The sequence below is a fragment of the Lichenostomus cassidix genome, chromosome 14, assembly GCF_008360975.1.
Source record: "Lichenostomus cassidix isolate B80296 chromosome 14, HeHo_3.0, whole genome shotgun sequence".
NCBI classification, from domain to species: domain Eukaryota; kingdom Metazoa; phylum Chordata; class Aves; order Passeriformes; family Meliphagidae; genus Lichenostomus; species Lichenostomus cassidix.
This window is the reverse complement of record NC_139495.1, coordinates 2,827,290-2,853,717: the sequence shown is the minus strand read 5'-3', so window position 1 is coordinate 2,853,717 and position 26,428 is coordinate 2,827,290. Positions and strand designations below refer to the sequence as shown.

The 26,428-nt window shown below is 48.4% G+C and overlaps 2 protein-coding genes and 1 long non-coding RNA gene across 5 annotated transcripts; 1 reads left to right on the top strand and 2 right to left on the bottom strand.

The window, feature by feature from the left end:
• Positions 1 to 1,884: 1,884 nt before the first annotated feature.
• TMEM11 (transmembrane protein 11) lies at positions 1,885 to 10,948 on the top strand. Of its 2 annotated transcripts, none has more exons than XM_085074466.1 (2): positions 1,885 to 2,256; positions 10,013 to 10,948. In XM_085074466.1, exons 1-2 carry the CDS (start codon positions 2,192 to 2,194, stop codon positions 10,527 to 10,529), a joined length of 582 nt encoding a protein of 193 aa, XP_084930592.1. In that variant the 5' UTR covers positions 1,885 to 2,191; the 3' UTR covers positions 10,530 to 10,948. The 2 variants fall into 2 exon arrangements, with proteins under 2 accessions (XP_084930592.1, XP_084930593.1); XM_085074467.1 differs by lacking the exon at positions 1,885 to 2,256 and adding an exon at positions 6,136 to 7,565.
• On the bottom strand, positions 10,819 to 24,764 carry DHRS7B (dehydrogenase/reductase 7B). 2 transcript variants are annotated; one of them, XM_085074469.1, is made up of 7 exons: positions 24,682 to 24,764; positions 20,189 to 20,364; positions 18,550 to 18,665; positions 17,657 to 17,867; positions 16,989 to 17,081; positions 15,535 to 15,687; positions 10,819 to 15,216 (listed from the first exon to the last, which is right to left on the bottom strand). In XM_085074469.1, exons 1-7 carry the CDS (start codon positions 24,699 to 24,701, stop codon positions 15,011 to 15,013), a joined length of 975 nt encoding a protein of 324 aa, XP_084930595.1. In that variant the 5' UTR covers positions 24,702 to 24,764; the 3' UTR covers positions 10,819 to 15,010. The 2 variants fall into 2 exon arrangements, with proteins under 2 accessions (XP_084930595.1, XP_084930594.1); XM_085074468.1 differs by lacking the exon at positions 24,682 to 24,764 and adding an exon at positions 23,955 to 24,559.
• On the bottom strand, positions 22,357 to 23,948 carry LOC146430641 (uncharacterized). The gene is made up of 2 exons (XR_014855059.1): positions 23,582 to 23,948; positions 22,357 to 22,655 (listed from the first exon to the last, which is right to left on the bottom strand). It is a non-coding gene; the product is annotated as an uncharacterized LOC146430641 (long non-coding RNA).
• Positions 24,765 to 26,428: the final 1,664 nt, after the last annotated feature.

Here is a 26,428-nt window from a genome sequence, read left to right as displayed (position 1 = left end):
TGCAGTGCCTGTGCCGCGCTGAGGGGAGCCAGGAGGTGCCCATGGAACGTGGGGACATTGGGTACCCCCAGCTCTGTCACTGCTGGGTCCTGTCAGGTTGCTCTGCTCTCCAGCCCATGTCCTTGGTTTGATTTTTGCTGTGTATAGGATCCTCGCTAAGACCAAGATAAAGGAGTCTTTGTCCCAGGCCTGGTGTTGGCCAGAGCTCCTGTGACTAGCAGGCACCATTTCCATGGCCTGGACACTGCCTGTGTCACCCTTGTCCCATCATGGGACACCTCAGATCCCAGGCAAGCCCCACATGCTCCCATTGAAAATGAACAGTAGGTAAGGGGTGAAATGACTGTTTTATTTGAGGTCACAGGGCTGGCTGACCTTGTGATGACTGTGCAGGGCTCAGGGTGAGTGAGATCACAACTGGTTCCTCACCTTTGCCAGCTGATCCAGCCCTGCTCACACTCATCATTCTTCCCTGGGATTTCAGGCCAGTCTTTGGGAGTTGTCCTGCAAATGAGCAGACACTCAGTGTTTACATCCACTGTTTTAAGATGGGCATGAAAAGATTTAAATATCCAGCTGCTGTGCTTGTCTAGAGCAAGGTGGCCAGGCAGGTGATTCAGAGGGACACAAGTCACTTCCCTCCTGGAGCCACCACTCCTCAGCCCTGAGAGCACAGCCCAAGCACTCAGGATCCCAGCAGGGCATTTGTGTCACTTCCTAACGCTGTGTGAGGGCTACAGAAGCCGAGGCCAGAGTTTGGATAACTCAAAATGCCGGGCAGGGTGGTGTGGAGAGCAGTTATGATTTGATCCAAGGTGACAAGCAGCCCCTGGGCTGCAGCTCGAGCGGGCGGGAGCGTGGGGTGAGCTGCTCCCGAGGGACAGCACGGGCGGTTGGGATCTGTAGCCGGGCTGTTGCTGGTAACACACTGTGTTTACATTCCACATTCCAGACAGTCCATGCTGCGGCCTGTCCCAGCACTGCTGCACGTTCTGCCGGGCTGGGCACGCTTCTCAGACACCTCTTATTGCTGCAAATGTAGCGTTTAGCTCCCCCGGAGCAGCTGCCCCCCAAAGCACAGCTGAGAGCAGCGGTGTGGGAGGGCTCTGGAGGCTGGAAGAGCAGCCTCGGCATGCCTGGGAAGGTGGAGGCAGCCAGGGGTTTGTTCCTTTCAGTCACATTACATCACTTGGGAATAATGTTGTCAAAAAGAGGGTTTTTCTAAGAACGGGAGATGCAGCGCTGCTGTTTTCTGCTGTGCGCTGGAAGAGGCTCCAGGAAAAGGGGGCTGCAGAGCAGGGAGCTGCTGTTTAAGGGAAAACTTAAAATTCCTGAGGAAAAGCCGGCAGGAATCAGACCGGGAGCAAGAGGGAGCCCTGCAGAGGCTCAAGGATCTGGAAATAACCATCCAAGCACCTCAGCACAGGTCACCCACAAAACCTTCAGCATCGACTTCTGGTGGATCCACAGCTGAAAAACCTCTGCATTGCATTTATAGAGAAGCGTTTGGTTATAAACTTTATATTGCCTTGATGATCTCAAGGTCTTTTCTTAATTCATTCTGATTTATTCCTCCTCAGAGATGCAGCAGGGGAGCCTCCCCATTCACTGTCCCTATTTCGAGATTTATTAACGGGGCGAAATTCACGCGTAAACCGCCCAGCCTCTCCTCCCAGGGAGGCGCTTCACGAGGGGATCCTCCATCCTCAGTCTCCTGCAGGGAAGGAACCTCCTGGGCTGTTTGGGTCAGGAACATGAGGCGATGCTGAGCGGCGCTGACCCTGGGCAGCCGCATCCCCTCATGGCGGGGCCGCGGGGCAGGCCGGGACTCGCCGCTGCGCTCCTCCCACCGGGTGGAGGATCCCGGGCGGCGGGGCCGAGCTGTGCCGAGCCGAGCCGAGCCCCGCGGGGCAGCTCCGGTACCGGTGACAGGGCTGCGGCCGCGGGTCCCGCCGGGGTATCACCGCAGTACCCACCCGGCCCCACCGCCCCCGCCCAGGGGACTACACGCCCCAGAGCCCCCCACGGCCGCGCTGCGGCGCGGGGCACTGTGGGACTTGTAGTCCTTCCGCGGGCTCAGCCCCACCCCGCGCCGCGGCCACCGCCGCCCCGCGCACTACATCTTCCGTCGGGCATCGCGGCGCGCCCGCGGGCCGCCGGCGGAGACATTTGCGAGGCGAGTGTCTCCAAGATGGCGGCTTGGGGAAGGAGGCGCGCGGGCCCCGGCGGCACCAACAGCGGCGGCGGCCGGGACAGGTGAGGGGCGGCGGGCCGGGGCGAGGGGCGGCGGGGGCTGCGGGGCTGCACCGCCCGCGGCGGCCCCGCGGCTCCGCGGCAAGGGCGGGGGCGCCGCGAGGGCAGCGTGGCCGGGCGGGGCGGGCGCGGGACGCTGAGGCGCGGAGGGGCCGGGGGCGCTCGGCGGGTCGGGACGGGGAAGGTCAGCGCGGCCGCGGCGTGCCGGGGGCAGCGCTGCCCGCCGCGGGATGCCGGGCGGAGGAGGGCCGGCCCCGGGAGGCTCCTTCCGTCCACGGCTATTTTTAAAGGCGGGGAGGGAGCGGCGAGTCCTCCAGGGTGACCTCGTTCTGCCGGGGCCGCGGCGGGCAGCGGGCTCCGTACCGCGCTGCTGCCTGGCCAGGGCGGGCTGGAAATACCCGCGGAGCAGCGGTGCGAGTTCAGGAATCGTAACTTTAACATGGGGAAAAAGAGACAGAGGGAAATCTCTGTCAATTAGGTTGGAAAGAGCTCTGAGATCATCGAGTCCAAGCTGTGCCCGATCCCCACCCGGAGCACTGAGCCACCCAGGCTTTCCTTAAACACCTGCAGGGCAGCCCGTGCCAGTATTTAATCACCCTTTCTGTGAAGAAATTCTTCCCAATGTCCGACCTGAACCTCCCCTGGCGCAACTTAAGTCAGTGTCTGGTCGAGCTACTTTAAAATCTGTGTGCACAATTCTCCACCTGCTGAAAATGTCTGGGTTTATCCCGCATTTCCTGACGTTGGCATTTTTCTGTTCTGCCCCAGGGCTGACTGATGTAAGCGGCAGCTGCTGAAAGCTGCTGCAGTGTTTCTGTGAGTTTTCCTTTGTCCTGCCGCCTCGCCTCGAAACTCTGATAGCCCTCTTAATTAGAAACTCTGATATCCCTCTTCATTCGTGTTGTGGCTTCACTTTGTTCCCTTGCTGTGATCCAACCGTGTTTGCTTTGATGCTGTTGAATCTACCCGGCCAAGGAGAGCCACAAGTAGCCCTCAGAATTCTGGCACTAATGTGAATTGCAGGAATGCTGTCTGTGTTCAGGGAATTCAAAAGTAATTGAACTGGAAGGGCCAATGGAATTCCTGCATCAGCGTGGTTTAAATAAACAACTAAGAATACCACAGTGGTAAAGCTGTCTGCACCCATTGCTGGCACTGCCCCAGCATGGGAGGTGTGGAGTTTTCATGTGGATTTTTCATGTAGCAGATGTGTCCTCCCAGCAGAAGGGAAGGAACAGAATATGTTAAAGAACACTTAATAACTTAAATTATTCTTCCAGGGTGAAAATTGACGCAGACTTAAAAGTGAGTTGTTACTGTGTAACTTCATCTGTGACCTGTACAATAATCTAATTATTGTTTGAGGTGATCTTTCTTCAAAGCTGTGATTGCTCTTGATCTTGTGATGAAAAATATTCCTAAACACAAGTCACTCCATGAACCTGCTGCATGTATTATTTTTCCTTTGCCAGTGAGAAGGGTATGGAAGAGACCAGAACAGCAGATCCTCCTCTGAGCAGCATTTCACAATCTCCATCAAAAGCTGGTGGTTCTTTAGGTGTCACCCTGTACAAATGTGACAGAGGAGGGTAACTCCAAGAGGTGTTGGGTGATGTCAGCGAGGTGCTGAGAGCAGGAGATGTGGATGACTGAGCCTTTGCCTCCCCAGCAGTGGCAGATCCCAAATCATCCCAAACCACACCTGCCCGTCTCGTTTGGCTGCTGCTTGTGTAAAGGCAGCGCTGACAGACCTGATGTCATCACACGATGACATGAGCTTTTTATAGGGTGAATACAGTTTTCTTACTCTGGGTGGGATTCTTGTCCAAAGACACATTCCTTTGAACTGAATATGCTGATCCGGTTTTCCTGGTAACTGAGCTGCTTCAAGGAGTGTTTGTAGTTGTCAGCCAGTCCCTCTAAAAGGCATCTGTGTGTCGGAGGTGGTGTGAGGAGACTTGGTACTGAATAAAATCCTGTCTGCTGGGAGACTAGAGCAGCTTTCATTTAAAAACATTTAAAAAAAAATCTTATCTGTGGAGACTGAGTCCCTTCATAAGCGACTTTATTGATACAGGGAGAGCTATAATTGGTTAAAAAAGTGCTTTCCTTGCTAGGAGTGAATGTAAGGACATTAATTTCAAAGGATGTTGACTGTGAACTCCAGCTGGCTCTGGTGGTGAAATAATACTGTTAAACAAAATAACCAAAAACACTGAAGGGAACCAACTAAATATTTGTTTTTCTTCATTCTGGATAGACTCTTTAATGGAGCCTGTCTAAAGAGAATTGTTAATCTGTAGACCAAAACAACTTTTTCATACAGAACAGACACTGGATTGTACTGGGTGTTTTTGTATAAAAGGCAGCCCGGTGCCCGCCAGAGCAGTGGGACAGCATGTCATTTGTTCCCCTGGGAGATGTTCTGACAAACTCTGGAAAGAACAGCTTTCATGTCATCACCACTGCCTGCACTGGCTCCTCTGTGCCCTCACAGGGCTCTCTCCTTTCGCTACCTGCACTGCTCAGATTGCTGGTACTCTGCTTGGAGCAATGATTGACCTATTTCCATCAGCCTGGCTAATCATTAGACTTAAAATTGACACCTCCTCGTTGTCTGGGGGTTGGATTTGTTGTTATGGTCTGGTGTTGTTTTCCTTAGTGTTCAGGGAATGTTGTCCTCCCTCCCTGAGGCTGCTTGAAGAGCTCCCCAATGTTCTCCTGTCCTTTTACCTATTTGAATCTAAGGTGCATCTTTTGAATTAAAGTCTTGCTTTATTGCCCTGCATTTCCAGTTCTTCCTCTGCTTTAATGCCTTTCTTAAAGCCCCAGGCCTGACAGCTGTGGCTGAAGGTCTGAGTCTGGTAGATTGTGAGGACATTCAGCAGAGATAGAATTCTCCAGGTGTTTAGGGTGGGATGTGTTAGTGCTTTCTGTGAACCATATCCTCAGTAGAAACATACACTGGGGAATATGACTTGGAGGTGGAATATTTCCACTGAGAATTAAAGCCAGGCCACAGCTCATTCCTTCATCTTGAAATTAAATTAAATTTCAGGAAGGATTTATGTTGGAGGGAGGGAAGTTCAGTATTTGAATTTGTCATGCCTTGACTCTATTGACTTCCTCCAGCTTGCCTGAGATGCTGACAGTGCTCCCAGACATGCTCTGGCCATCTGTAATGTCCTTTTTCTGAGATCTTGCACTGCTGAGTTGGACTGTGTGCTGCTTGTGACAGGTGTTATCACACTACTGCAGGCCTCTCCTTTCTAATTTTTTTAACTGCTAATCAAACTGGTCTTCGTTTGCAGTTAATCTGATTGTTTGGCGCTCTGAGCAATACTGTTGCTCAGGAATATTCTTTAAGAAAAACAACAAAACTTTAACAAAACCTGACCTATGTGTTATGGGTGGGGCTTAAAAAGAACTTTTATTTTTGCCCAGAACTGGACTTGGGCTTTGTCCAGGTAAAGATTGTTTCCAAGTTTGATTTTGAGAATTTTGCTGAACTGAGATAATTGGATGACTTGAAACCCTCACCACAAGTCTGTGTGGCAGGTGACATTAGGATGAGGGCAACAAACTCAGGAGGCTCAGTCCTTCTCCCCTGCAGGTGGGCAGTGGTGGGAGGATGCTGAGAGTTCTCCCAGGATGTTTCACCTATTCTGTTCCTTTGTTTCTGCTTTTGGCACTTGGCAAAACTGAAGGTCTTTTCACATGGAGTGACATTGTGTCTCCTCTGTGGAATAATATTTATGTCTTAATCCATAAAGACTCTCCATTTGAAAGTTCCATTTACCAGGCAGACTGCTGCATTCTGGAGCCTGCTTCAAAGGTGGAGGCAGAGAAAAGGTTGGACAAAGCTTGGAGCAAGCTGGGATAGTGGAAGGTGTGCCTGCATGGGACTGGATGGGCTTTGAGGTCCCTTCCAACCCCAACCATATCAGGATTTTATGAACTGCTGGAGCTGCTATTGTTCAGCAGCTGCAGCACCCCTCTCCTGGTGCTCTCCCATATTTCCATGTTAGGAAGACAATCCAAATGTAATTTGAAGCTTGCTCTATAGCTAACACAGACACTTCTGCCCCTGCTGCTGCTGTAGCTCTGTTAACAATGGATTCCTTATTTATAACTTTGGCAATACCAAAATTTGACATCGCTGAGTTTTAGGTGATTTACATCATGCTGTGCTGAATAGCTGAGAGTTCTGTCACATTCCCCCAGCCAGGCATTCATTCATAGGAATGAGACACTAAAATTTCTCAGGTACAGAATGCGTGAAGCTGCAATAGAACAAATACTTGGATATAAAATCTAGAACTATTCCTTCAGAACAGCTGTACAACTTTTAAATTGTGCCCTCTTATATGGAGTGGGGAGACAGTTCCTGGAAAATTATTTGATTGAATAATATTAACAACTGCTTTTAGGTTCTGGTCTGTCTAGTAAACAGCTTGTCAGGCTCCTGAACACCTGGCAGCATTTTCTGGCATTAGGTGCTCTCTGGTTATTTACAATTCTTTTAAGTAAAACGGAGTTTATATAAAATCCCTACACTTGCTAAGTGGTGGATGCCAGCTCAGAGTTGCTTGCACAGCTCTGCATTTGTGTTTGTCATGGCTGGGGGGGTGACAAGCTCCAAAAGGCAAACTCCATGGCCTCCAGTGTTTGAGCAAATCCAATTGCTCTGCCTGGATTTGTTCGTGTGCAGCTGCTGTGTTCAATTGAAGGGCTGTGTCAGGACAGTTGCCTCTGTGAAGTCCTCAGCTGAAACCTCCTCAAGCCCACGTATCTCATCTGTGTCTCTTTTTATATCATCTGAAATCCAAACAGTTTTCAGCTCTCCTTGCTCCAGGGGCAGCCAGTTCTTTTGTGGAAATCATACGTGATAACCCCAGCTCTCTGTGCAGAGATGGAGCCTTGCTGCCTGCCTTGCAGACTCTTCACGTGTCCTATTGGAGCAGATACCTTTTCATTTATCATTTTTGGATTGGCTAGTTTGCCATTTGCAGCTTCAGCACTTTGATACAGATTTATTCTGATTTTAGAGGACTCATTTGGAGAAACAGCACAGTTGGAGGGCAGACTTTTTCAGGGACAAAGCCTTTGTGCAGTTCAGTTCCCAGTGATTTTTTTTTTTTCCAGCAGAATGTACTTTAAATTCTGCTTGTTTTGGCATAGGAGGACCGTGCTTTTCTTGACTTTATGGTTATAAAGCCCCAGAGCCTGGCAAGCCAAAAAATTTAAGAGGAGATGGATAGTGCTGCCTCTGGCCAGTCTGTTGGATTCCTGCTGACAGGTGGCTGTTCATGGTGTGGCTCTGCTCGTGCAGTGATGGTGAAAGGAAAAAGAGGGGTGTTCAGAGGGAAGCACAGGCAAGAGCTGAGCAAGGAGAAATGAGGCTGATGGGTTAGTGCCACCTGTCCTGGTGCTGAGCCTGGAGAAATCCCATGTAATGCAGACACTGAATTCCTAGAGTTAGAAGCTCAGTTCCCACAGATCTTGTGCAGGCAGGGAAGGCTCACTTCACCCTTTTTTTCCAGGGAAAACAGGGAGGTCTGGAATGACAACAACTGTGCTGTTCCTAAGCCTCTGGGAAGTTCTTAGTTGAATTTGGATTCTGCTTCTCTATTTTGCAGACCCATCTATGTTCCAGCTATTACAAAACACTGAAAGTGCTCCTTGGTAGGAAATACTAATTTTGTCTGGAGGGTTGTGTTAGCACTGGGTTGGCTTCCAGCTTGAAAATGCCTTTCAGCAATAGCTTTTCCATGAAGTCATTATGCCCGAGCAAGTGGTTTCATATAGTCATGGGTGGTGGTGTGCAGAGTTACCTTAAGTCTCTCTGTGCCTTTTGTAATGAAACTGGAATTTTTGATTTGGAAGAAGCTGCACTTGGAGCAGCTGTTATCAGAGAAAAGAATCCTTGGCACAAACCATGACCAGCTGTGTCCTTCATGTCAGTGTAACACCTGCTTAACTGGTTTCTTGTTAGAAACTTCTTATATAGGTGCTCTCCTTAGATTTTTTTTTTTTCCTCTAAATATCTCTCTGTTCACTTCAGAGCATCAGAGCCCACTCTTTCCTGTGCTGAAAGAGTTAATGGTAATTTTCCAAACAATGTCTGACAAGCTGATGGCCCTAAAGAAGCCCCCAGCATACACGGAATTCAGGTGGATTTTTATTATTCTTTCTACCCATGACCAGTCCAAGGGGGAAATGCACTGCAAGGAACTCAATAACTACCTTGTAAGTTGAATTTTCCTTGTGGGTTATATAAATTCCAGCTGGACTTTTAATGAAACTGCTTATTACTCTGCTTTGGGAGAGGCTGGTGCCTCTCAGGTCCTGCTGGTTGATGTTTGCTGCTGTTACAAACACAGCTATGTCTGCAACAGCTTGTAATTTAACAATATTCTTGATTACAGCTGGCCACTGCTCAATCCCCTTTGCAGCCCGAGTGGAGCTGCACATTAAGGATAATGTTTGGCAACAGCAGCTTGTGAATGTGTATTTTTCTCCCTTATTTTCCAGTGCATGCACATAAGTACCACTGTACTAATGGAGAAAAAAGTGCTCATTCTGTTCTCCACATCAGCAGTGTGTTCCTTCTGATATCAGGGGGGTCTAAATGCTGTTGGGATGAGGCTGTTTTGTCTGCTGTGATTAGGTCAAATGTGTGTGTGATTTGTTCTCCTTCTGCTAAAGGAATCTGCTAGATATTTTTATCCTTGTGAGGCCACGTGCTCAGTTTTGCTCTGGTTAAGAACAAGTGTGTCAGAAATATGCATTTCTGCTTGGAAGGGAGGATTTTGCCTTGTTCTGATGGACAGGTTTTTACTTTTTCTCAGAGCAGGTAAATAGTCATAATCCTATTTCTTAGCAGTCTGTACATGAATGTAGCTGCAGCTATAAGGTGATGTGGTGAAGAGGGTGGACAGAAGGTGAAAATTGATGTGACTTGAGGTAGCTGAAAGCTCCAATACAAGTTCCCTGAATCCCTTGAGTAGGGAATGTGCTCCAGGTGAAGTGAGCAGCTCTTTCTTCACTGCATAAGCCTGCCTGGGTTAAAAACCTCTTTGTGTCTTGCTTTGCTGCATCCCACTTGAGGAGAGGGAGTGAACTGTTCTGCCACAAACTGAGTGCTCTGCTACCTTGTTCACCTTCCCTTTCAGCAATGTTCCGTGGCCATCCTTGTTGGATTTACCATGGATTTACTAGGCTGTGTTTAATATGGAGGACTAAATAGCAAGCTGCATCAGAAAGCAAATGTATTCATCTGGAGATGCTTCCTCTCTAAAAACCTTTGAGTGCAGCTTGTTCTCCTGATGGATGAGCTGCTAGTCTTGGTTTCTCTGAAAGCTCCTAAAGTCTGTGTCGTTTGTTCAGTGATGTTTTATGGTCACTAAGGTGTGAATGACACTTCTGCTGTCTCCAAAGAAACTGTTTGGGTGTCAGTGTTGAGGAACCATTTCAGGACTGTTACAAGGCCCTATTTCTCAAATTGTTCTAGATCCTCCAAGTTAAGAGAAGGTAAGAAAAATACATTGCCTTCTTTTGGGATGAATTATTGTACAGCAGGAGTAATCAGCTGATGTGACATAAAGCTTGAGTTGAAAAGCTGCTGGTTGTGAAACAGAGGCAGTGACCTTGAGGGGCTGCCCTCACTTGGGGCACTTCTCTCCTGCCCTCCCAGCCGAGTGGGTGAACAGCCCGTCCTTCAGCCCTGTAGTTTTAATTCTTCATTTCCCCTTACCAGGGTGACCTTGTCCTCCACGGACTGTTACATTGTGCACGAGATCTACAACGGGGAGAACGCTCAGGACCAGTTTGAGTACGAGCTGGAGCAGGCGCTGGAGGCGCAGTACAAGTACATCGTGATCGAGCCCACGCGCATCGGCGACGAGACAGCGCGCTGGATCACCGTGGGGAACTGCCTGCACAAGACAGCCGTGCTGGCAGGCACCACCTGCCTCTTCACCCCCCTGGCACTGCCGGTAGATTATTCTCACTACATCTCCCTGCCCGCTGGAGTGCTGAGCGTGGCTTGCTGCACCCTCTACGGGATCTCTTGGCAGTTCGATCCCTGTTGCAAGTACCAGGTGGAGTACGATGCCTATAAACTTTCCCGGCTGCCCCTGCATACGCTCACCTCGTCCACTCCCGTGGTGCTGGTGAGGAAGGACGACCTGCACAGAAAGAGACTGCACAACACGATAGCACTCGCTGCCCTGGTGTACTGTGTAAAGAAGATCTATGAACTCTATGCTGTATGACTTCAGCAGGGAAGAGAGAAACCCACAAAGACAAGTGTATTAAGACTCCCACAGTAACATTTTGTTTTTCCTCTTTGAGAAGCGGTGGAGACTGGGAAGGATTTGGTTTAATAGAGCTGTTATTTTTCAAATAACACATCACTGGTGCACCAAGGTTTTTCAGTTCTTCGTTACACTTGAGATGTGGATGTGTGGTGACTTGAGATCCGTATGTTAGGCCAGGGGAGTCCAATCCAGCAGTGGAATGTCAATGAAAGAAAGCAATAGAAAGAAGGGGTGTGAGAGTTGCTTTCTTTTTTTTTTTTTTTTCTTTTTTTTCTTTTTTTTTTTTTTGGGAAACATTTAAGTATATTGTTTAATTGTATTACACAGAACCAGCCAGAAGTTATCATTGACCATTAAAGGATGAGAATTTCAAATGCTTTTGCTCTCTTGTCACTGTTATCATAGTCCTGGTGTAATTCCAGGGGGTTGAGGCTTTATTCCTGCTCACACACACACCTGACACTCCTTTTGTCCAGTGCATGTGGCAGCAGCATCTGCTGAAGGAATAGCTGTAGGGTGTTGCTTCCCCTCTTGCTTGGCTAGTTGTGTTTCTTGGAAGAGGTTTTACCAACTTTGTACCTTTTTGGTAATTGCTTAAACAGATGGTTGGGGGTAAAGATGTCTCAGTCCTCTGCTGCCCTGCACCTCCAACCATGACTCCTCTGCACAATGGAGATACCACTGTAAGTTTCCAGCTACAAACACATTCTGCTCAGTTCTTGTATGAGTTCTTACTAAGGTGGAGACTTCTGCCCTGAAATGCCTTGAGCCACGTGCAGCTGAGGGCAGCCAGGGTGGGAATCCACCTGCCCTACCTCTGTCCTGTGCCGACTGCACAATTCCACTGCTTTTGCCTGAACACAGGAGTTGCCTGCTCCTGCTGCAAGACATCCAGACCACTGCATCTTGTAACTGTGTTACCTGAAACTAAAGAATTCAGTCCTGTGCATTAATTCTTTTTTTTTTTTTTTTGCTCTAAACTCAAAATCTCATTCTTAGAATGGCAAGTATTTACTGTCTTGCAAGATCTGCCAGTTGCTTTTAAGAGATAGGGGCTTGCTGTCTGTAATCTCCTCCCAGCACATGGAGAATAGGTGTGGCTGGCGTTGACAGGGCCAGTTTGGCACATTTTCAGGTGTTTCAGTTGGAATAGGGGAGCAAAGGGCTGCAGTGAGAGCTGCCTGTGTGTGCTCTGTGTGCTCCCTGCTCCAGTGGGAGCTGCAGCCTGATCTTCACAGCTGAAACACTGACCTTGGCAGAGGTCAGAGCCCAAATTCTGCCTTTCTATTTTTATCTCTCCAAATTGCCACAGCAGACACCAAGAACTCCCTCTGTCCTCACCTCCATGGGCTGTTCTGACCACAGTTCTGACTTGTGCTTCTGTGCTGGGGCAGTTTTCGTGTGAGCAGCCCATCGTGTGTGTGCTGGGCAAACTGGGTTTGCTGGGTGTTCTCAGCCCTTAGCACCAGCATGGCAGCTGTACCTGGGCAGGCTGGGGGAACTGCAGTGGCACTGAGACATTTCTGGGTGGCAACAGCCCTTTGTACAGTGGCTGAGCTCTCCCCCTCCAAGGTTAAAAGAAGCTGGGATCCAGAGCAGCTATTTATAGCAACAATGTACAGTTGCCTTGGCAGAGAGGAGGCGAAGAAATGCAACTATTTCATCTTTCAGCGGTTAGGCCAGGCTGGGCAGGCTGCCCTTCCACCCTGACATGTGTTTCCAAAGTCCCTGCTGGATGGGTTTGAAGCCAGGGGCACATCTGCCATAGCTAATACTGCTTATTGCCACAGAAAGCCCTGAAAAACCTTTGTGCTGGCCACACCAAAGCTGTTCCTGCTCTTTTTTTACTCAATGCAGAATAATTCTCAGGGCTGTTAGTTCCTTTCCTGCACCAAACCTCTGGGGTACTTTTTTGTGTTAAGCTTCCCCTTGCCTGGAATGATTCCAGGTTCCCTCAATGCACACCTGGCATCAGAGACTTGAGTTAAAAATTAGCAAGTTTCCTGGGGTCTTTTATTGCAGGAGGGAAGGTGAAAAGTCAGCTTAGCTGTCACAATGGGTAGGTTTGTTTCAAAACACACCTGTTACTCCGTTCTGAGGTGGAGGGGCAGAGGGGCTTCTTTTCCAAAGAATCACAGTGATAAGGTAGCTAAAATTCTTGGTAACGTTCTGGTTGTTAGTCAGTCAGGGCTGTAACCATGCCAGGTGATCTGGGAGAATGAGAGGGGTCTTGAGGGGCATTTTAGTGCATGGTGAAATGGTAAAACAACTTCCAAAAATTCTCCTCCATGTGGAATGCTGCTGTATCTGCTGTCCCCTATGCCAGCAGCTGGGAATCAACAGTGGCTGGGGACAAACCTCCCCTTGAGAAGCCCCCAGACTTTGCTGCCCACCCTGCTCACTGTGGACATGCTCTGGAGTGTGGGATATTCCTCTCATCACAGAAAGGGAATTTACTTCCAAAGGGGAATGGATGCCCTCTCAGCAACCTCTGCCTTGGAGCTGTAATTCCAGCAGTAACTACAGTAACTCCCCTCACATAATTTTTCCCTCAGGCCTGATGTGTTTCACCCTCAGTGGCCTGGATGGGAACACAGAAATGCAAAGCAGCCTCTCGGTGCTTCCTGGGTGGCTACGACCTGAAACACCAGAACATGGAGCAGCTGAGCAAGACTGGCAGGAGCACTGCATTTCAGCAAGAAACTGAGGGTCTGAGCTTGGAAAACACAAAGGAAAAGCACAGCTAACACCAACACTCCCCTTGTGGAGAGGGAGAGAAGGTAATGCCTTGCTTTCCTATCTTAACAGGAAAAAAGGTGTCTATCCACCTGAAAGATTCAACTTGTCATTCCAACCCCAGGCCTTTCTGTGACACATCTGCAGCCTCAGCCATAGGAAGGTGGCAGAGGATGGATGTCCTGACAGAGCAGCAGCATTGTGATCACTAAACACATCCTGGTTCTCAGAGATAATATATAAATCTGTAGTTGTTTAGAAAAGGCTTTTGGAAGGAGAAGGTCCTGCTGAGCCTGCACACCCATATCAGAGTTTGTGTGACTAATCCTCCGTGTGGATTCACACTGTCTAAGCTAACAGGTCCCATAAAGAGGGCTGGGATAAAGTGTGTTGTTGCTGCAGCTACTACTGGTACCATAGCACCTTGCAGGGACGTAAGAAAAGAAAAACAAAACCCCTCCTGTTTTCCCTTCCTCTGCTGTGAGGAGCTGGAGTTGACCAAGGGATTAATTTCGTAGCAATGTCATTTATTTGTCATCAGATGTGCACTCCCAGGCAGGATATATGAGGCAGGACACATGGAAAATGCTGGCAAGTGCATGGAAGTGGCAGGAGGGATCTGGACCTTGGTTCCTACTAGTAGAGTTTATTTCAATTTTAAGATTCTTTCTGGCCTATCTCTGTGCAGCAATTCCCTTTTCCTAGTGGTGCTGGTATCCCTCACATGGGGAGAAGGGGTGAGGAGTGGAACATGCCACCCTTTCAGGCTGTCAGGCTCCCTGAAGCCTGGGATATGTGAACAGGCAGGTATTCCCCACTGGATGTGATCCTAATTACCATCCATGATTGCTTTAAAGCAGATGAGAACAAAGGGTCTGTCTGCTACACTCTGCACCCTACACACATGGATTATTCTCCAGGTGCCAGAGAGCCTGGCATGCACAGATCACACCTGCCCTGTGCTGCAGGTGGCTCAGGTGTGCTGCTGTCACCTGTGCAGTGTGTTCAGGCAGCAGCTGCCTTGCTGTGCTGTTCTACCTGTTCAGTGCTTCCCTGCATTCCTTGGGCTGGGATTCACACTGCAGAATTAACTGTCCCAGTCCATCAGCAGGGCACGATTCAGACAGGTAAAATGATGGCCAAATACACTCAAATTGTACAGCAGTTACTTCTTTGGAAGTGGCAGTGGATTGAGCTTAATTTATCAGATGACTTGGCACATTACCAGCAAGAGGCTCTGTAGTTTCCCCACTGCAAGCAGCATGTCCTGGATGGGACTGGAAGGAGTGGGAAGGAGTCACTGATCACGAGAGCTCCCAGCTGAGGACTGTATTTCACAGGGGTGGGGAAAGCCAAGGTCTGCTGGTGTGAAGGCAGAACAGGTGGGTTTTATTTGTAGCAGGCCAGTAAAGCTGAGCGTGCCTGGAGTGAGGTGAGAAGTGTTCCAGCACAGGGACCTCCCTGGCTGCAGTGTTCCCTTGTCCCCTCCCCTGCAGCCTCAGCTCTCCCACATTGTCCAAGCACCCTTCCTTCTCCAGCTGTTTAGGTGCTGTATTCCAGCAATGTGGGGGAAACCACTTCCCAGTCTCCATGCAACAGTAAACAGTATTTTGAGAAAGGATTTTCCTGCAGGAGCACCTCCAGTGATGTCCCAGCCGACTGCAGGGGCTCAGCCTCTCCCTGCTCAGGTGAGCTGAGCTCTAAGAGCCCTTTGCTTTTTTCTCCTTTTTTGCTCTAGATGCCATTAAGGTGAAGAAGAGCCTGGGGCAGAGGTTCCTCAAGTAGACAGCCAGGCAGGGGGTCAGGCCAGCCACAAGCACTTCCTTCTTCTTCTGTCCCACTGCATTGAGAACCACCTGAGCCACTTCGGCTGCTGTCTGTCCCTCGGCCGTGGTCTTGTCCATAACTGCCAAGGGAAAGCTGAGTGAGCACCAGCAGGTAAACCCTCACTGAGGTACTTTCCTGGGAATGCTCTAACTGTACCTGGCTGCTTGTTTTGGTTTTTACTCCAGTTGTGAATGGGAGCACAGGCGGGTGTTCCTCATGGTTGGGCCAGAAGGCAATAGCTGTCATCTGAGAAGGCTAAATTTTGGGGGTTACTGTTCCTACCCTGCATTAAAGGTGATTTTTGGTCCTTCAGAGCTAACTGTGTCCCCACCAGAGGCTATGTAGTAACTCAGTGAGGTGGAGATGCTTTAGAAATGGGGCACAAGTGGTTTCTCACCTCCATAACGAGATCCATCCGCGGTGACAGCGTTGAGGGACAGGTTTGTCTGAATGTACCCAGGGCTCACAACTGTCACCTCAATGTCATACTGCTCCACCTCTGCCCGCAGACAGTCAAAGAAGGCCTGGGTAGCATGTTTGGAGGCAGCATCTGGAAAACAGGAAAAGGACTGTGCACCAAGGAGCAGGGCTGAAGGAACTTTCACTTTCTGAATAGGTTTTTCACTGCAATGCAGCCACTTCTCAGCAAGAGCCCAAGAGTTGTTCTCTAGCCTCTACCTTTGTTTTTGTTTAGTGAATGGCAGCAACAGGTAGTGAGAGGCAATTTAGGAGGACAGAGTGTAAACTCCAGCTGAAAACTGGTTGGGATCCTGAGCTTTGTATCAGAGCTCTGCCAAAGCACTCTGGAGTGAACCCAAGCTGCCTCCCACTCCTGATAAAGGACACCCAAAGCCTTTGGGAGGCAGAGCTGGCTGCCCTGCACGTGCTGAGCACTGGGGACTTGCAGAGCAGGTTCAGAGCTTGGCTGCACACAGGGCAACAGCAGATCACACAGTCAGGCACAGCAGGGAAGTGTGGCCTAGGGCAGGATTTTCCCCCATGAAATGGCTGAGTGACTCCTTTTCCTTGGTCACTACCTGTGACTGCCACCACCACACCAGCAGCACCAGAGGCAGCTCAGCACAGGATGGCACACCCTGTGAGGACCCAGGCAAGGGCTGAGCTCCTGCTGCCAGATCCACATGGCTCTGGTCCCCTTGCAAATGCTCTGGGAGCTCCTCAGAACACAATTCCTGGAGCAGTCAGACCCATATTACCTGCAAAACCCCAAGGCTCAGACAGTCCAGGCTCTCCTCCACTCAGCATCATTCCTGACCCACCATATGCCATCACCACTGTACTTCTGGTGTTTATTTTCAGTGATTTACAGATGCTTGTGTGCCAAATGCTCTCCTCTTAGTTAATCCATCTTTCAAAAAGCCTTTTTTCAGTAATCCCACCAATATTTCTTGTCATAACTGATTTAGCAGGAAGAGTTTGCTGGATCAAGATTGTTTAGGCTTTTGTTTTGGCATTGTTTGTACTATGGCACTTCATAATTTATTAAAACAAAAAAATCCTACTTTCTTAGAGGAGATAATGCAGACAAATGACAAGGATAAAATACCATAACATTATGGAATTTTAGTGACTCTCAAGTGTTAAGACAGAACTATGAAACTGTTTTCAAAACATATTTGCCATCCCTTAAAAACTTTAGGAGATGGCTAAGGTTTTGTATTTGAGAGTGCTGCTGTCAGTGATTTGTAACCACACTGAGGGTGATGCACAGCTCTGCCCTCCCTGCACACAGCCAATTCCATGGAGAGCTAAATGTGGAAAGAGGAGCCAAGTATTTATTCAGCCTGGTGCCCCAAATATGTCCTTCCCATCTTCTGTGGAGGTACTTACATGCAGATCTGAAAGGAATGCTTATTTTGCCTTGCACGCTGCTGATGGCCACAATGTGGCCTTGTCTCCTCTTGATCATGGAGGGGAGAAGTGCTAGCAAAGGACAGAAAAGACCCATTCAGACAACAGTCTTGCCATTGCTGCTGTCAAGAATCAAAGCTTTCAGAGCACTCAGAGATGCTGAAGGAATTACAAGATCCCTGTTCAGTGAGGGGTTGGGTCAGTGCTTGGGATGCCTCTGCCTGAAGCTGCCTCTGGCTGGGACATTGACCTGTGAGGAAACTCCTTGTGCCAGAGGCTGCACAAGGGCTGCTGGGGTGGCTCTGATCTCCCACCGGGTAGGCAGCAGAATTTGCTTTTTCTGCCACCAGAACATCTTCCCATTTCCTGCAGCTGACACCCTTCAGGCTGAATTTTCTGTGTAACCAAAGCTTTCTAGGAAAGCTGCAGCTGCACTGGAACCCCCACCACGTTCTCCAGTGTCAGTGCAGACAGCATAACTGGACCTCTTCCTGAATTCCTACCAGGCTAGAGCCAGGATATGGAGCCAGGTATGATCTCTAACAGGGAATTTCCCACACAGTCATGCCCAAGCACCTCCTTAAGCCTGCCCATAACTTGTGCTGGTCTGCAGAGACATCAGCCAAACCCATGTGGATCACAGGTACCTTTGGTGAGGGCTATGGGTCCAAAATAATTTGTTTCCATCACTTTCTTATCCACATCCAGTCCTGTGTCCACAATTGAGCCTCGGAAGCTGATGCCTGCATTGTTGATCAGGATGTCCACATGACCCACAGCCTTCAGGATCTCCTCAGCACCATTCACCACAGTTTTGGTGTCTGAGAGGTCAAACACCACAGAGTGGGGTTTCTGTGTCTGTGAATAAACTACAGTTAGCAAAACACAGTTCAGAGCTGGATGTGCCAGCTGATGATGGGATTCCCCAGCTCTGGGAGCACAGCAGGGCCATCCAGACCCTGTGCAACTACAGTGCAGCAGTTCCATGTGGCAGAAATACATGACAGAAGCAGGTTGTGCTCTTATCTTTTTCTGCTGCTGCAGCCTGTTCCTTATACAGGAAAGGGGCAAGGGAGATCTTCCTCAAGTACTGAAGTTTCCTCTTATCTTATTAAAGAAAAAGCATTTGAAAATGGCAAAATGTAACCCATGTGTTTGCTACAGAAGCCAGCAGTACCTTTCTCAGTCACTGTCAGCAGGTATACACATAAAAAATAGAGGCCAACATATGGAAAGTCACTTTTCCAGATTCAGTGTATGAGGTGCAGGTGTAAGAGGTCTGGGCACTCTGCCCTCGTGTGCTTTCACTTCCCTTTCTAGCCAAGGACTCTCAGATGGCTTCTTTTTGTGGGGTTTTTACAAGGGATGACATGCCAGCTCCATGTACTATTTTATCAACATCTACCCCTAACCACGGAGTTGCATTTTTGCTATTGCTCAAGAGAACAACCCACAGGCAATTCTGTAACTTCAATAATAACAACCCAAGCAGAAATCCAGGGCATGTGAGCCCACAGGCCTGTCCTTGTCCCACACTCACGTTTTTCCGGTGATTCTTCACTGCACAAAGCTCCTGCACCACCTCTTTGAGCTTCTCACTGTCTCTGCCACAGAGCACCACCTTGGAGCCAGCTGCATGGAAAGCTTTGGCACATTCTTTGGAGGAAGCAAGGAAGAGAGAAAAGTAGGATTTAAATACCAGGCAAACAGATTTGCATCAAACCTGGTGACAGCTCAAAGTGCTGTTTGCCAGCAAGGCTCTGAGGTGGCTTTGTCACTGCTGTGGGATGGTCAGGCTGATTCACAGCGAGGTCACAGCCATGTCCCACTCTGCTGGGACTGTGACAGACACATGATAGTGGTGAGGCAGCAGTGCTGACAGATACTGTGCTGGCTAGACAGTTATCATGCTGTTTACACATCATCCCCCTTCAAAAGCTGGTCAGCTCTGCCTGAGCCTTTTCATTTTTGACTTTATGCCCTTCCTAAAAGTGACCACAGTTGCCTTCTGTGTGTTATCTAACACAGCAGGGCCTGGTCTTTGCAATTTCAATTTTAATGAACACATCCAGAGGTTCTGGAAGCCTTGGATTTATTGGCTTCATCAAGGTGATTCTCTTCATCAGGAAGAGACTGAAGAAGGGATGCCAGGCTATTGTCCTCCTAATTGCATGTTCCTGTCCCCTCTGGGAGCCAGAGGGACAAACTGCTCATTTGCACAAGGGATGACAGTGGGTGGCAATGAAGGGTGTTAAGAGATCAGTAATTAGAGGTGGTCTGGTGTATTAATAACTAGGAATGAGGGGAGTTGTAGAAGATCTTGCAAATGAGTCAATAAAGGAGAAAACTCCACTGTACAATGGTGGAAGTCTCTACACCCTACAGCACACAGAGCTCCAGCTGGAAAGTCTCTCCTGGGATACTAATTCCCACTCTTCTCAACATGAAATCCAAAATCCTTTACCACTCCCACTCTTTGGTGGTGGCAGGCAGAGAACCAGTTCATCTCCTTTGGCCAGTTCCTGAACAGCCCTGTCCTTAGGGACAAACTCACATGCAAAGGCAGCATCAATTAAAGCTCTATTTGTTCTGTAAAAGTACTCATCCTAATGAAAGGCCTTGATAGCAGAGAGCATCTTGTCTTCTCTTCAAGCAGCTTTTAAAGCAATTATAGAAAGCAGAATTAGAGAACATAGCCACTGAAGCAAAACATAAGTTTTAGCTGGAAAAAAAAACTCCCTGGTGTTGATAACGCCAAGAATTTGAAGTGGATGGATTTGTACCATGAGAGGAAAGGTACCTTAACTTGAGGATGAAGGGCAGGGAGGAGTGGAAAGTTTGGCAGAGCAGCTGGAAGTACAACAAACATGAATACAGAACACCAGTTCTGGGAAGTTTTAAAGAAGCAATTTGGCTTCCTGGCTTTTTCAGGATTTAGGGAAAAGACCCCTGACAGCACACAAACAGCATCTCATTGCTTTGATGAGCTCCAGTTTATACAGCACAATTAAAACTTTCCTTACAAACATTGAGACTCTTGCATCCAAATCTGACTGTCTGTGGTTATAACTCCAGCGGGAGCCACACCTCTCAAATCTCAGAGCAAAGGCACTTCCAGCTCACTGCTGCTTTATTCCAAGAGCTGCTCCTGCCCTTCATGCCCTGCTCTGGGTCCATACCTTTCCCCAGGCCAGAGGTGGCCCCTGTGATCACCACCACTGCCTGCTGCAGGTAAGCTCTCATCCGCATCCACTGCAGCAGCCGGAACAGCGCGAAGATCCCCAAGCTGCCGAAAAGCAGCGGGATGATGACAATGCTTGTGAAATCCATGAGCTTTCCCTTCTGAACTGCCTTCCTAGAGCCACAGGATGGAAGGAGAGAGATCATTTCACCACGAAGAAAATGAGCAAAGGATTGAAAGCTGGTTTGAAATTATTTTTCTCAACCCTGCCTTAGATCAGCAATAAACCACTGAGATAGCTCTGTATCTTCAACAGGTTTCCTCATCCTCATCCTCATTCATTTAGGCTTTGGAAAGTTCACATCAGTACCCAATTTTAAGCATTTAAATAGTAATGTGAACATCCCAGCAGGCCACTTGGCATTGCATCCTGTCAGCTGTCACACAACAAACTTGGGTTCAGAGATGCTGTTCCCATGTTCTGCTCCAAATTCACCCTCTTGTACGAAGTGTGTTTGGAGTGGAAGTTCCTCAGGGCTGGGATATTTCTCCACATTCTTCTGATTGTATAAAACTGCTCATGTTTCTCTAGAACAGCCAGTACCACAGTATCTACAAGCCAGAGATCAATTACTGTGTATTATCTCAGATGGATATAAGCCAGTCAGTCTTTTGGAGGCTGCAGGTTTTCTCTCTGAGCCAGTTATTTGCTTAACACACTGAAATCTCATCCTGGAATTGGATTCTGATACCAAGGCATAGCCCTAATCTCCTTGCTAAGCCATTCCTCCAAGGGAGTAGTTTATGTGACAGCTTACTACAGGGCCAAAGAGCAAGTGGGACTTCTGTGAAAAGGCCACTAATTTTCCCTCTGTATATCCCTGAGCTTTTATCAAAGCTTGGTGTAAGAGTAAAGTTAATTATAACACCTTTCTGAAATCTTCTGGGTCACACATAAAGTCAAAACCAAACATCAGCGTATTTTCCCTTCTTTTCTACTTTCTTGTGCAGACAGAGTTTGAACTCCTGCAGTCTGAGCTGCAAGACAGGACTTCACTGGGAGAATACTGGAAAATTCTGGGCACACAACTCATGCTCCTTCTGCATGAGAAGCAGAAGACGAGAAGAAACTAAGGCAGAATTCAGTGTCATTGAGTAGGACTGAGCTGGTATGGAACTGAGGGGATGGCAGAGGCTCTGCATGCCATGGAACAGAGCTAATGTGGAAAATATCAGACTCTTCCAGATATCCATCAGGGGCTTGGAGAGAATTCCTCAAATAGCTGGTCAGTGAACAGCTTGCTGAAATAGTAGTGAACTGAATAAAGTAAGTATTTCTGGGAGTACAGCTGGAACACAATAAAATAACACATTAAGACAGCTCCAAATAAACCTGGCAAGGTATAAAAATAAAACCATCAAGTTAGTACATCACTCTTCTTGGGGTCCTTTGGAGTTTCCCATTCCTGAGCTAACTCATGTGTGTACAAAATCCTTCCTGGTGCGATCCACTGTGAATAATGCAGGGAGACACTCAGAGCAGAGGCTCCTCCAGGCACAGGGAGTGTGCCCAAAGTGGGGAAAATACAAACCCAAAAGGAGGATTCAGCTCAGGCCATTGCAAAGCATCTTATTCCTGCAGCCCTGTGCTGAGGGAGTGCACACAGGGTGTATTTTGTAGTGGTTTGCAGCCAGGGATTGGTGCAGTTGATTTGACATAAGAGAATGGATCTTCCCTGTAATAATTCCTGGGAAAGAGATGTGTTTTCCCAAAGCCTTTTCAGGCTGGATGAGAAGGTTCTCCTGACTGGTTCATGCTCAGCTGCTCATGGAAAGCAGCTGCCTTCTTTATGATTCCCCTTTTTTTTGTTCTCTCAAAGGTCTCTTGAGACTCAGCACACGAGGTGTGGGCAGGGACAACAGGTGCTGTGCTGACATTGGGCTTACAGAACATTCTGCAATAAAAATAAAAAAATCTTCAGCCCACTTTTAGGCCCTTTCTTTATTTCCAAAGTGGGAGCTGCCAGGTGTGGTGGCATTTCCTTCATGAGGCACTGAAAAAATCTGGCCCTGCTCTGGTTCTGATTTCAGTGAAATGCAGGTGAAAAGGTAACTGGGAAGAGAGGGACCATTCCTGACACCTTTCCTAACCAAAGCACACTAAGATTTGAAAAATATTTCCAAGTCTTTTATTGGTTTTCTTTCCTTTTTCTCCATATTATACACAGGAACTGGACAGATTGTCCATCTCTGCCTGAGAGCTGCAGCAGGAAAGGAGCAAAAATCTGCTTTGGCAGCTTCCAGGCTGGAGTCTGAATGAACAGGTAACAGCTCTGGGGAGGGGAAATATGGGATGGGGAAGAGAAAGGGGTGGAGCAGGAGAGAGAGGGATTTGCCAATCAGAGATTTTAATCCCTTTTTATTAGGGCAAGCAGATGCCTTCTTCCAAGGTACTCAAATGGCCCCTTAAAAAAAACACCAAAGCAAAGAAAATCTCAGCACAGTTAGATTTGAGACAGAGGAACACCTAGCTGAATAAATTATTTTGGGAAAAAGAACTTCTGCAGCACTTCAGACCTATAGCAAGAAGTTTTGCTTTGATTTTGTGAGTTGCTTCTATCCCAAACCAAACTTTAGGTAACACTTTGAAGTAGTCACAGACACCCCAGAGCAGGCAATGCTGTTAAAAATGTGGTGAGGGTGGAGAACACGTGGGTCCCATGTGTGTTCCCACTATCACCTTTGTTCAATAATTTGGGTTTCACACTGAAAAAAAACCTGTTATTAACAGGTGGTGATTAAAACATCAGGTTTTCAACAGGAGAGAAGCCACTGCTCATTAGCTGGTTCAAATCAAGTCCTGTAATTCCCAATTCTCCATCCAAAAAGGCAGGATTGGAACATGCAGGTTATTGGAGAGGAGAAATAAGAACACTGGTAATGTGAGCAAATACAGGTGATTGGAAACTTTTTGAAGGCTTTCTATAGAATAAATCACATTTATCCAATTAAAAAAAAAAACCCAACAAACAGAACTTTCCCCTTGAAACAAAAACTGGATGTTATCCTACAAAACCAGGACAATGGTTTCTGAAGGAACAAGGATATTAATTAATGAGGTCAAAGGTGCACTAAAGGTAGCAAAGATGAGCCCAGGTTCTATAAAACCAAACTCTGAAATCTTCCCCAAACACTAATTCTGCAGCTTCAGGCTCCCAGAATCACATTGTCCTTCCCATGACGAGTGGCAGCAGCTGGGAGGCTGAATTCCCAAATCCAAAGGTTGGGGGGATAAAAGGAAGGGGAAAAAAATCTGATTTTCCTAAGGAAAAAGCACAGCCCCTCTAGGCTCCAGTGAGGACTTTAGTCTGAAGAAAGCACAATGTCCTACCTGAGAAAAGGACTCACTTGCAGTGACTCTGAGCTGGAGGCTCCCTCAGCTCCTGAGCAGGACAGCCCCGAGGTAAATTTGGAACTGGCAGAGATCCAGGTGAATGTGCTGTGTGTCCAATGCCAGCTCAGCCTCTAAAAACAAACCTGGGCACTGTGGGCTCTGACCTTTCCAGGGCAGGGGGAATTTAACCCCCAGACTGAAAAGACAGAAGTAAACTCCAAACTTCTCAAACCACTAAAACTGCTGAGGAGAAATGCAGCAATTGCACAGAGCTCCTCATCCCAAACAGAAAACGGGAGAAAGAAAACAACAACCCAACTGGGATTCTCAGAAGAAAGTTTCCATCCCCAAGCGTGACCTGAAGCATCACCTGAGGAAACCCTTTGTTGTGTATCTCATTCAATGGATCCTCCTGTGCTCTTCCAGAATTGTTATGCAAAACAACCACCTCAATCCCTGGTGCAGCAGAAGGGGAAAAAATATGTTTCCAGCACCCAAAAAGCAGCCTGGACTTGGGAAATTCTCTAGTGTTCCCCAGGACACAGTGCAAGGTGTCCCTGGCCGTGCCAGGGGGGAGAATGAGATGGGATTTAAGGTCCTTTCAACCCAAACCAGTCTAGAAGTCTATTCACTCGTCTGTTAAATAGTTTTATAAATCTTCCTACTTCCTAACTAACTTTTTTCCTTCCTAGCTTTTTTCCTCAGTTACAAACTGTAATTCCAAATCCTCTCCCGGTGTTCGGCACAGAGACAAAGGCGGCGCGATTGGAAAACTGAAACAAAAATTTCTTGTTCCAAAGCAAGCATTCTGCAGACATTTACCAACTCAAAAACCACCTAAACCACCAGGAGAACACGACAGCTGGCTAAGCGCCTCCCTGGTTTATCTCTAATTCCGTATTTCATGTCAGCACAGCGCTGAACTCCGGCCTGCAGAGCGCACAGTGTCCCTGCGCACAGCAGCACCGCGCCGCGCCGACCTCTGCCGCCTTTCCCAGACCCATCGCCCTCTCGGGGCGCCACCCGCAGCCCCCGTGCCCTCCCGGGTGTCCCCCGTGCCCTCCCGGCTGTCCCCTGTCCCTCCCGGCTGTCCCCACCTGCCCGCCGCCGTCACCATGGCCACCGCCGGAAGTGGGGCAGAGGGCACTTCCGCCAGGCCTCGGCTCAGCGGCAGCTCCGCCCTGACGCCAACCGGAAGTCGCTGAGGAAAGGTGGCTGCCCTCACCTGTCCTCCCGCCAGTGCTGCCCGGCCGGGGAGCGGCGGTGCTGGATAAGGGTTCCGCCGTCTCGGGGTTCCCCCGCTGGTGGTATTTGCTGTTCCAGAATCCCAAAATCCCGAAGGGGTCAGGCTGGGTCAGCCTTCCTGCTCAGCAGGGTTATCCCAGAGCACATGGCACAGGATTGTGTCCAGACAGCTCCGGACTCCACCCCCTCCCTGTTCACTCACTGCTCAGAGGAAATTCTGCCTCCTGTTCAGGTGGAACTTGCTGGGCATCACTTTGTGTCCATGGCTCCTGTCTCATTGCAGCTCCTGCTCCATCTCTGAGCCCTCCCTGCACATACTGACTTCCCAGCTGCAGTGCTCACTGTTTCATGTGCTCATTACTGATTAAACCAACCTAAATTCTGCCCTCTTTGATAGCTCCACGTGAAAACTGAAGATGCAGAAACAATCACAGAATAAGCTCCGTTGGAAGAGATCCACAAGGGTCATCGAGTCCAGCTCCTGGCCCTGCACAGGACATCCCAAAACCCCACCCTGTGCCTGAGAATGAAGCACTCTGTGCAAGGTGTGACTGTGAAGAATAATGGCAAATTCCTGTAGAAGGAGGCATTTCTGCAGAGCCTCTTAAAAATCCATGATCAGGGAAAACCTGATTTCTGTGTTTTTCCAGGAGCTCTGTGCAGAAATGGGGCCTGAATGTGCTGCAGGCTGTGCAGCTTTAAATCCCCTGGCTCAGGTCCTGGCACTGATAAGGACCAGAGAGCATTGCCAGGCTGGAGCACAAACCTGACTCCAGCGATCCCAAAGTCCAAATGTGTCAGGACTCTTGCCCTGAGGAAGGAAAAGCACAGGGAAGGTGTTTGTGGGCAGAAGGCACATTTACAGAGGCAGTCAGAGATACTTAAGTGTTTTCTGAGGGCAGTTAATCCCAGATGTCTTTCCCTGTGAGCAGCAGCGAGATAAAGGACAGCTTTTATGGCAGCTCTTTGAAAGATGGTTTTATCATGAATTTTTATGATAATGTTTTTCTGCTCCTCTCTTCTAATAAGGAAAACACTGGAATTAATTCAAAGCTTCAGCCCTGGTTCATCATTAGTATGGGATCAATATTTCAGGGGGAAAAAAAGAGAAAATAATTCAAAATGTTCCTTAAAAATCACATTTTGAACGGAAGGATGATAATGCACTTTTTTTTACTTCAGGGACAATATGGAAGGAAATGGAAGAATCAATAATTTTGTTTACACAAATGAAATCGAAACATAAAACCCAGAAGAAGGTGGTTTATGTCATGGCAGGCTTACTGGGAGCTGTAGCTGGCTCAGTCTTCTGAAAAGCAGAGCTGGAAAATCCACTTCAGTCCATCTTTCCCACCCAAGTGGGGCAGGAAGAGCTGTAACCCAACGCACAGCAATTATGAGCTCTGCCCAAGCTGCTCTGCTCATTTCCCTGGCATCTCCCTGGTGTTTATTTGAACAGGGAATGGTCTGTCCCCAGACTGGCAGAGCTGATTGAAACCAACTGCCCAGCGAGTCACACAGCAAAGGGTCAGACTGGAGCTGCAATTGGAGAGGGAAAGTCATTGAAGTACAGCTTGGCTTTGTTGCTTTGAATGGGAT

Bases quoted from the DNA above. Each gene is read 5' to 3' on its own strand.
- TMEM11 (XM_085074466.1), top strand. From the start codon at position 2,192: ATGGCGGCTTGGGGAAGGAGGCGCGCGGGCCCCGGCGGCACCAACAGC. The intron at 2,257-10,012 runs GTGAGGGGCGGC...TCCCCTTACCAG, and splicing joins AGCGGCGGCGGCCGGGACAG to GGTGACCTTGTCCTCCACGG.
- DHRS7B (XM_085074468.1), bottom strand. From the start codon at position 23,983: ATGAGATACACAACAAAGGGTTTCCTCAG. The intron at 20,365-23,954 runs GTGATGCTTCAG...CTGTGGCTCTAG, and splicing joins ACAACAAAGGGTTTCCTCAG to GAAGGCAGTTCAGAAGGGAA. The intron at 15,688-16,988 runs GTAAGTACCTCC...CCTGTTTTCCAG, and splicing joins CATTCCTTTCAGATCTGCAT to ATGCTGCCTCCAAACATGCT.